This window comes from Balaenoptera ricei, chromosome 13 (assembly GCF_028023285.1).
Source record: "Balaenoptera ricei isolate mBalRic1 chromosome 13, mBalRic1.hap2, whole genome shotgun sequence".
Lineage (NCBI taxonomy): Eukaryota > Metazoa > Chordata > Mammalia > Artiodactyla > Balaenopteridae > Balaenoptera > Balaenoptera ricei.
This window is the reverse complement of record NC_082651.1, coordinates 5,303,366-5,313,996: the sequence shown is the minus strand read 5'-3', so window position 1 is coordinate 5,313,996 and position 10,631 is coordinate 5,303,366. Positions and strand designations below refer to the sequence as shown.

Sequence of the window (10,631 nt, the reverse complement as noted above, 5' to 3'; positions counted from 1 at the left end):
GGTGGTATCACTTTCAGGGGCTGAGCTCCAGTCATGGGGCCCTTTGAAGAAATGGCTCAGCCAAGTCCTTGTCAGCAAGCGGGTGCAATTTAACTCTTTCTTATTTGCTTTAGGGGAGAAATGAAAGAAGTGTTTTTTAAACCAAGTTGTTCATCTTCCATGGATAAGAATAAATAAAAGAGCATTTTTCCAAGTGTAAGAAAAGGTTGATAACCTTTAACTACACTAGCCTAGATTCATAAAGTTAAAGTGATACTGGAGTCTGTAGTCACTACAGCTACCATGGGCAGGAAGGTCCCAGAAACGTAGATTTGTCATTCATTTTCCTGGTTCTGAGGCACAATTATTCTTAAAAGTATTATGTGACTCAAACTTCTAGAAATTATTGTCTGAATGTGCCCTTGCCCTACCATTATTTCACTCAATGTGTAGAACTGGCCTGAGTCACTTACTGGAAATAAGACTTTATTCTGCTATGGCTTTTGCGGATAATTCCTAAAATAGTCTCCACTATTCTATTTGAAGGCACCTGAGAAACTGACCTGCTGTTTTGGGGCTAATAGTCACAGGGTGGAGGGTGGGATGGAATGAGTGTTATATGGACAGGCCTGGGCTTGAATTCCTTTTGGACCCTTATTTGATTTGTAAACTTGGGTAAGTCTGTTTGCTTGTTTGATGGTTTTCAAACCTTTCTGCATCTATAATTCCTCACTTATAAAATGGGTACAAGAATGTCTATCTCTTTGGCTTTTATGATTAACAACAACAACAACAAGAAAAATACAAGCAAACCTTGCATAGAGCTTCCCATGTAGAGATACACATTTTTTTTTTTTAAAGCAGTTGTCATTTGCTGCTCCTTCCTTACAAGGAATGTGACACTCACCCTTTAATACAAATTTCCAGCAGATTTCCAGAAAATTTCCAATAGAGAAGAGGAGGCAGATTTTTGCAGGGCTCCATGATTTTTTTTTTTTTTAAGAGGACAGAACATCCTTACATTCTGTTCTGTTGCACTTTTTTTTTTGTTTGTTTTTTTTTTAAATTTATTTATTTATTTATTTATTTATGGCTGTGTTGGGTCTTCGTTTCCGCGCGAGGGCTTTCTCCAGCTGCGGCAAGCGGGGGCCACTCTCCATCGCGGTGCGCGGGCCCCTCCCTATCGCGGCCTCTCTTGCGGAGCACAGGCCCCAGTCACACAGGCCCAGCAACTGTGGCCCACGGGCCCAGTCGCTCCGCGGCACGCGGGATCCTCCCAGACCAGGGCCCGAACCCGCGTCCCCTGCACCGGCAGGCAGACTCTCAACCACTGCGCCACCAGGGAAGCCCTCTGTTGCACTTTTGAAACAGTTATGCTTTATAAAGTGTTAAGTGAAGTGTTCTGTGCCAGCTCCTAGAACCCTCCCATTTTTATCCTGGCCTTGTCTCTGCATTACTTTCAAGGTCCGAAGGTGGCTGTTCCTTATATGGTTCTGTTTAGGTGGAGGATTATTATTATTATTATTATTATTTTTCTTGTACCTTCTGCTGACATTTCACGGATTTCCTGTGTTAGAACTTTGAAAAGAAAATCTGCTTTGAATGTTGAACTGCAGGGTGTTTAATAGCAGGAGCCATGTTTGGACACATTTCAAAAAATGAGAAAAGAGAAGGATTTTATTTCCTAAATACCGAAGGGAAAATGGTTTCAGTTAATTGAGGGACAACTGGTCAGCTTTTAGGGTCCCTTCAGTTCCTGGTGATAAAGATGCTGGGACAGCAGATTGCAGGCAGGTCTAAGACGCCTTGCGCGAACCAGGAGGACGGGCTGCGCTGGCGGACGAGGCTCTTTCGGGTGCAGAAGGACCACGTTTCCTCCCCTCCCCTGCCCTGACCACAGCCCGTCCTGTAATTAGCGGAGCCGGTCAATCCGAGCTCGAGCTCGGCAAATCACGGGCTTTCCACGAAATAATGGTGGTTCTGCTGCTCGCGGACATGGACACCTCGAAGCCTGAAAACAGAGAGGATGTTTTTCTTTTTCGTGACGGGGGCAGGGAGGAGAAAAGTGGAAGCGACAGGGGTCCGATGAGTGACACCCGTACACGGTGGAAAAGAAAAGAAAGGGCTTCGATGGGAGCGTGGGAACCGGAGTTCTGCACGGGGAGCGTCAGCGCCCCGAGAGCGTGCCCTATGCGCGACCTGATGAAGTCCAGGAAGGGGAACGACAGGAGGCTTTTCTGAACCTTCCCTAAGGGGCACGGAGCTCTGCGGGGCGCGGGCTGGGCCAGCGTCTCCTCCCGGCCCCGCGCCCCGGGTCCCCTGCGCGCGCCGCCTGGGTCGCGACGGCCCCTTCCCTGGATGGACTCCCGCCGCGGCCTCCGGGGCGGGGACAGCTCCGGCCACCGCGCGGCCCCTCCGCCCAGAGCTCGCCGGCTCCGAGGCTGGCGGGTCTCGGCGCGCGGCCTGGGCCCCAGGCGAGCGCGGCCGCCGCCCCCGCGGCTCCGGGCCCCGCGTAGCCCGCGGGCTCGGCCGGTGCGTCGCGCGCCCGCCCCGGGCCCGTCCTCCCGCCCCGCGGCCCCGGCGCCGCGCCCGCCCCGCCCCGCCCCCGCCCGCGGGCCGCGGCGGGCGGCGGACGGGACATGGGCCGGCGGCTGGCGGCGGAGGGCGGCTGAGGGCGCCGAGGCTCCGCGCCGTGGCCTCGCGTCGCGTGCGCGCCCGCTCGCGGCAGGGAGCCGGCCGGTGCGCGGCAGACCTCCGGCCCCGCGGCGGCGGCTCTCGCTGTCCGCTCCGTGCCGGGCCCGGCGGGCGGCGCTGCCCGCTCCGGGGCGATGCGCTGAGCGCGCCGAGGGCCGAGCTCGGGGACGACGGCGGCGGGGGGAGCCGAGCCCATGGAGCCGGCGGGTACCCGGCGGAGCCGGCGGACGCCGCCGCCGCCGCTGCTGCTACCGCTGCTCCTGCAGGTGGCGGGGCCGGCGGGCGCCCTGGCCGAGACCCTGCTGGACGCGCCGCGGGCCATGGGCACCAGCTCCAGCTCGCCCAGCCCCGCGAGCGTGGTGGCTCCGGGCACGACGCCGTTCGAGGAGAGCCGACTGCCGGTGTTCACCCTGGATTACCCCCACGTGCAGATCCCCTTCGAGATCACCCTGTGGATCCTGCTGGCCTCCCTGGCCAAGATCGGTGAGCGAGCTGGACCCGCGGGGTGCGGCGGGGACCAAGGCCGGGAGGGTGCCCGGTTCGGCGAGTTGACCTCTGGGTCGTGGCCGCCTCCCAGTGCACCAGGGCAGGGACGACAGAGCAGCTTCATCTGGCCGAAAGGGACCGCGGGAGGGGCAGTTTCATGCTTTGGCTCTTGAGTGGACCTTGGCCTGGAAATAGCCCCGGAGTTTTAACCCGTGCAAACTTAGCGATTTGCGGCTTGCTCTGCCTGGAACGCCGAGTGTGAGAGGCTTCTGCTAAAGCTGAGATCTCTTTACTGAGGAAGGAGGGCAGTGGGCTGAAGTTCATGGGTCTCACCTACTGGGAGAGGGGCGCCAGCAGCACCCAGGCTAGAACGGTGGAAGCCCTGGATGCTTGGGAGAGAGACGTGCCTTGGCAGGGACGCAGACCCTGCCGTGCACCTGACTAGTGAGGTGCCTGGAAGGGGACCAGGGACACCTGAGTGCCTGCAGCACGACGGCGACGCCCTGTCTCCTCCCTTTCTCTGGGCTGAGGCTGTCACTCTCCAGGAAGCATTTTCGTGGTGACTGAGGCCAGTGAAGTCAGATGCATGTTTAAGAATAATTAACCCACGTTTCCAAACTACATTTTAGTCTCCTTTGGAAAGCAGGAGCCTCCGAATGGATCTTCTCATCTTCATTTATTTTCACCCCACATAAACTTTTGTTAGGATCGTGGAGCTTTACGTTATTTGTACTTTATATTTTAAATACTTTTTAATTTAAAATACGGCCACTACTGTTGTTGTAATGATTCCAAAAAGTTATCAGGTCGACAGAATTTATGCATTATTGTGTCTGTTTTATACACCTGCTCCTTGAGAGGTCCCATGCTCTAAGGTCTCCATAAAGGATGAAAAGAAACATGGCTGCATCCCCAAGCCTAGAGATTGGTGGGAGAGATGGCATACACCACAGCACTCATAATCCAGGAAAGTGCTAGGTGGGATAAGACATTCAGAAAAGATGATATGCAGTGTAGGGAGAAGGGAAGCACTTCCTCATGCCGAGGATGCGTTTAAACTAGGTTTTCAAGGATGAGCAGAAGATGGTCAATTGGAGATGAAATGGAACAACATTCCAGAGAGGAATAAGCAAAGGCCTAAATTGAGAGGGAAGCGCAAAGCAGGGATGGTTTATAGAAAAGTGCAGGGTGCAGGAAGTAAGCCCAAAACAAACCTTCGATGTCAGATTAAGTTAACTAGATTCTGTTAATGGTGACCAAAGGAGGCATGGGCTATTTAAAGGCTTTGCAACCTGTAATTGCCTGGTTTTGACATGGCTCTACTGGTTGAGTGTTTTAATTTCTCCTGGGAAATGGAATAAGGGGGAAAGGATGTCCCTGTCTTATGCACATTTGCATAAACTCGTTGCCTGTCATAGTAAACGCAGGTGCCATCTCATGCGGTCCTCACAGCAGCCCTGCCAAGTGGGAAGGGCAGATATTAATACCCACTCGGGAGAGGTGGAAACTGAAACTCAGAGAGTTTGCCCGAGTTGCCCACGGACGCACAAAGTGCGGAGCCAAGCGCAGGCTCTGTCTACTCTTTCTCTCTCTGAGCCTCTGTCACTGAAGGGGTGCTTTCATGCCCTGTTTCCATGACTGCTTCTCTGTTGCCATTTCTATTCAATTATAGCGCTTTCTTCTGTTCCTCACTCTTGATTATTTTAATCTGATCAATCACACTAATAACAGCCACTAGTAGTCACTTAAGTTCATTATCTCTAATTTTCACATCCACCCCGGGACAGGTATGATGACCGCGTTTCAGGTACGAGGAAACTGAGAGCTGGGGAGGTTACCTTGCTGCCGGACGGTGAGCCAGAATTCCAGCCAGCTCTGCTCGATGTCTCATCTTCCTGTCTACCCTGGAGGCTTGTTTGGTGTCAGGGTTAAATGAGAAGAGATATGTGTACCCTTCTTAGGGCAGTGCTGGGCCTGTAGTGAGCGCTGAATATTGTCACCATCAGGAGTGGTGGAAGAGTAGCAGGGCTTTACTCCGGCAGTTTTCTGGCACTACGGTTCCTTTTCCCCTGGACGGGGCTGCCTCTTGCATTTTCCTGCTTCTGTTTTAGGCTCTGCCTTTTCCAAGCGTTCTTACTCTGAGCACGGCCTTTTTACACTTGCTTGTTTCTATCACAATCTATTCATCTTATGTGACGTTATCATGTTAATTGTATGGTATTTTATTAGAAGGCGTTCTTGCTTGTGTGAGCTCATAGGTGTATTTACCTGCCTGTGGGCAGTTTTCTCATCCAGATGTGTTTCTGTTCCCTGGCACTTGCTGTCCTGCCTGTCTCTTTGCCTGTACCAAAAGTGGAGCTTCTCTGACTACTGTTTCCTCTTTCCTCCCTGCACCTGAGGTGGCGCCGAGACGGAAACAGACAGATGTTCGTATCTCCCAGCCAGAACGGTCTGAGTGGAGTGGAAACCGCCGTGGTGGGGTGAAGGCTACGGTTCTCAGAGAAATAAGTGTAGGCTTCCAGTACCAAAAGCTAGTGCTTGAGGGTCTTTTCTAGGTGCTGCCTTGATATATTCCAGCCCTGTCCTCCTGTTGCTGCTCTGTTCCTAGAGGAGCTGGGAAATGCCCAGGGATCCCCCCTCTACCTCCCCTAGGCCCTAAACTTTCTCTTTGGCTTTGGAGAAGACTGTGCTGGTACCAAGGGCACTTTTACAGCCCATTAAACTGTGGTCTGGCCATTCAAATTCTATTTTAACTCTTACACTGGAAAAACTATTGCTTTGGCAGGACTCATATGACTTAATTGGCTCACATTTGGGTAGGGTGATGAATTGAGCAGCGCAGGGGGACGTGAGGCTATGGGGTAACAGGAGTGTTAACACATGCAAAATGCCATGGTTTCTATTTGGGGCACTTTTATGCTGTGTACCTAATGTCCCTGAGCTTACCTGCCCCAGAGAACGTAGAGAAACATTGCTAGTGATTAAGCTTAACAGGGATCACAGATTGCCCCCAATGGAGGCTCCTAATAGCATTTGTAGGAGGTTGAAATCATGCCCGAGGGTGAATTCAGAATCGTTTTCGAGATTGCTGCACAATATAAGCTTAGAAATAACTACAGTCAGAAGTGAGAATATGCATTTTTGGCAGAGTATTGAATGATTCAGCTTTTCATTGTTTTACTTGATTATCAGGGATACTCGACTTTCTAATTGTTTGGTCAGAAAGAAAGTTCTGTAGAAAAGAAAGTTTCCTAAAATGATGATGATGGTGATGTGTATGTGTGTGTGAAGTAGGTTAAATAAATAAAAGAACATAGCAAATTCAGTCCACCTTTGAAAAGTTTTTTAAAAAAATTTTGGCAAGAAACATCTCCCAATTTGTTTTTCACTTAGATCCTCATGCATGTGAACTCTTATTGTTCTTTCATTTTGAGTGTTTATATTTTGAATGAACCGTTGATTTTTAAAACAGTTATAAATACTTACTTTGCTTGGTAAATCCTGTATACAGGGATGGAGTTCTACAGCTCGGAATAATAGGTAGCCAAAGAATGAAGAAGAGAAAAGTTTCCTAGAGTGTTCTAAGATTGTGTCCTCTGATTTCCTTGCCCATGACGTGGGTCAGTGGGATTTGTCCTAAACTGGGTAAACTTGGGCATGCATTCTACCTCTGTTCAGGGTGCTGGGACAAAGCAGTGGGTCCCCTGCTGTTTAAAGTAACAAAGCCCCCTTCTGTGTCCTCAGTGGTTCCCCAGACACCCCCTCATTTATCTTGCAGTCTTGGGAAGCTGGCCTGTTTGCCTCTTCCAGGTGTGAGCTCTCACCTGCCCTTTTCACTTCCTTTGCCCTTGAACTTGGGCTTAGGATGCAGCATTTTCCACTTCTCTTCATCCTGTTGTCTTGAAAGTAAATAACTTGTATTATTATTTTAAGGGAAAGACAAAGCAGTTTGGTCCATGAAGGTTTCTCCTCTGGGCTCCAGACTATCCTGAATTTAAAATAGAAACCAGACTTTCTTTGGTTAATATCCGCCTGATTACTGAGATCCTGATCTCTGGAAAAAACCTATCCTTGCCTTTGATCTGTTTCTTTTTGTCATATTTTGTTTTCCTGAAGCATATTTACTGGCTGGTTGGTCAGTGGATGAAGCTCATGGTCTTCACTTATTATTTGAACCACATCTCGCTTTGAACGTACGTCTAAAGCCAGGTCCTCCTGATGGACTGTGTGTGTTCCTAATAAAGCTCAAAGAAGACTTCTAATTTCTTACTGTCTCAAAACCTCCAACCCTTCCTATTGGGCCAACCATACGTTTCCTGTTTTCTGTCCAAAGGATGACTTCAGTGGGTCTCTTTCTAAAGCGACTGTTTCAGGTGCCTTCTAGAATTATCACTGCACTCTACCACAGACATATTCTTGTACCTTTTAAAATAATAGCAGGTGATTTTCTACCAAAACTATTACTCTTTGTATCAACTTTAAGAATGAGAATAATATTTATTATTAATAAGATGCTTTATTTTTTACAGAATTCTTTCATATAGCTTGAAGCCCTAAAGAGGTATACAGAGAACCTTTTGTGTAAACTTGTTTGTTCCTTGTAGGGTTTTAAAAACTCACTGTAAAACCAAGTGAATTGGATGGTTGGTGTATGGGTAGATTTTCACTAATGATTTAATTGCTTTAAAGTTTATAGTTCTGTTTGACTTATCTATGTCCTCTTAGTTCAGTTTTGGTATCTGTATTTTTATTTTTCTAGAAAGTCATTATTTCATTTGTGTTTTTAAATTTATGGGAAGAAATTTATTTTTTATGATTTTAAAAATCTCCACTTCGTATTTAAGTTCTACTTTATTATTCCTATTATTGTTATTTTCATCTTTCTTTACTTTGATCAAAATTCATAGAAGTTTATCTATGAATTTTTCTGGTTGGCTTCTTTTTCAAAGAATTAGATTCTGGTTGGCTTCTAATTTATCAATTTCTGCACTTTATTATTTAGTTACTCCTACTTTATTTGCGTGTGTTTTTTAAAAAATTGTTGAATTGAAAGCTTAGCTCATTAATTATTGAATTTACTTGTTTTCCAATATGTTGACTCCCACCTTACAAGGGTAATTAATCCCTGAAAAAACACTTACAGTTGAAAACATATTTAACATTGCTTTCAATATTTTCAATGATAAATATTTTTATGAACTCATAAGCTCCACAGTTGGCATGGCTAAATGACATTAGTCTTATTAAATTGGACAAAGGTATTTCAGTAGCTTACTTTAGTTGTTATAACTTCTAATAAGCCATTTTCCCTTAATAAATTTATTCAAAATATGACTATTTACTTGTTCTCATTAAATTCAAAGCAATGAAAAACTGACACTTGACTATGTTACAAACAAAACATATTCATGATACTCTAAGTTATGTAAATTTATCTTTATTGCAAATTATAATAACAGTAAACAACATGGCAAAGACTAAAGAATTCAGGGAGATGATGCAACCATCTGTATTCTGAGGAGAACTTAACACAACATATTAGTGATAAAACTGAAAAGATGACTACGTGATGTATCAGCCACCAATTTAAAGTCTATAAAATCCAATTTGGTCTTTATGAAGTCAAATAAATGCCTTATGAGATGAAATAGGAATATTAAATGAAACTCTTCTTAAATATGAATTCTCATGACCCAAATGGGTATAACTTAGAGGAATGGCAATATATGTATTTAAGGCTAGAAGTATATCCTTGTGATCCTATTTTAGTTGCATTGCATAGATTTCATATATAGAGTTTTCGCTCTTCAGTTTTCAGTATTTTTAAACTTCCTTGAGATTTTTTTTACTGTAGCCTGATAATTATTTCGAATTGTAGTAGTTCGTTAATAAACACATAGAGATGTGTGGTTATTTTTTATTTTATTCATATTTTAGTCCATTTTGGTTATATAGACCTGATTGATTTTTGATATTGATTGAGATGTCCTCTCTGACTTAATAGGTGGTCATTTAAAAATACATTTCAAGGCTTGCTTTAAAAAGATTGTGTATTCTCTGTTTATCGTGTGCAGAGTTTTATACCGGCACATGTGCACATATACAGACACACATATATACATACCCACAGAGGACTAGATGAAATTTCAAATTATAGTGTTCAAATCTTTAATAGCGTTACTAATTTTTTGGGCTACTTTATCTTTTACGTTCTGGGGTACATTAAAATCAACCTCTAAGATTGTGATGTCAGTTGCTGTTTGTAATTTTGTCATTTTTTGCTTTATATAGCAATATTTTGATGCTATGTTATTAGGTACATACTAGTTCAATATTGTTACATCTTCTGAGTGAATTCTTCCTTTACTTTTTAAGTTACGTATTAACTTCTCTATTTTAAATAATTTTCTTGTGGCTCAGAGTCTATTTTTTATTATATTCCTACTGCTATTCAAAATAAACTTCATTTTGCATATGTATTTTTTTCTGTATCTATGTTTTTCACATCTGTATTTTCCAGACATATCTTTTCCCTTACCATAACTATCAAATCAACTGGATAATTCTCCTTTAGCTGTATCTCATTAAACCACTTGTAGCTGATTTTCTATCTTTAATTTAAATTTTCAAATATCTGTAGTTTAAGGAGACATATAATTACATATATTGTGCATAATGATATATTTGGACTTTGCTCTCTGTTTACTGTGCTTTTACTTTGTGTCTTCAGTTTTCTTTTCTTGCCATATTTTGGCTTAGTCAAATTTTTCCTTCATTTTTTTATACATTTTCATACATTCTGTTTCTATTCCTTTTGTGGTTACACTTCAGTTTTAATATGATTACCTGCTTTAGCAGGAGCCAGGCCAGACTGCCTTGGCTCACATCCCAGGTACGTTTTCCTACATATTTTGTAGTTGTATGATTTTTGGCGCATAACTTAAATTCTGAGCTCAGTTGCCCTGTTGGTAAAATGGGGATAATAAAAGTACCAATGTCCTAGGCTGTTGTGAAAATTAAATTCGTTAATATAAGTAAAAGATTAAAATTACTTTCTGGAACATAGTAAACATAGTATTTGCTATTTTTACTATTGTTTTATCCTCTTCATGAATAATACTTAAACTTAAAAAAAATTTTACCTGCTATCTGCCAATTTCAGAATTCTGATTTTTTGTCTTGTAATTTACACCTGGTTTGTATTTAATTTCCTCCAAGTTAGTTTTTAATTTTTATAAGCAATGTTTACATACATTTGTAAACGTGCTTGCCGATTTTTCTTCATTGTTACTTCTTCTCTCTACCCTTTTCGTCCAGATTGTTTTCTTTTTATTGAAATGTGTTATTTAGTGGATACTTTGGGAGGGGAGGCTTTGAATGATAAATTCTCTTGGTCTTTGTATGAAAATGTCTTTATTTTGAGTATTCTCTTGAATATTATATAACAGAGTATAGGTGCTGGAATTATTATC

At 44.2% G+C, this 10,631-nt stretch overlaps 1 protein-coding gene across 1 annotated transcript in view; it reads left to right on the top strand.

Moving 5' to 3' along the window:
• Positions 1-2,730: 2,730 nt before the first annotated feature.
• The window catches only part of SLC9A2 (solute carrier family 9 member A2), a 92,291-nt gene continuing 84,390 nt past the window's right edge, over positions 2,731-10,631 (top strand). The window contains exon 1 of the mRNA XM_059942993.1: positions 2,731-3,156. Within this exon, the coding sequence (XP_059798976.1) occupies positions 2,868-3,156 (289 nt within the window). The 5' untranslated portion in view covers positions 2,731-2,867. The remainder of the gene's footprint in view (positions 3,157-10,631) is intronic.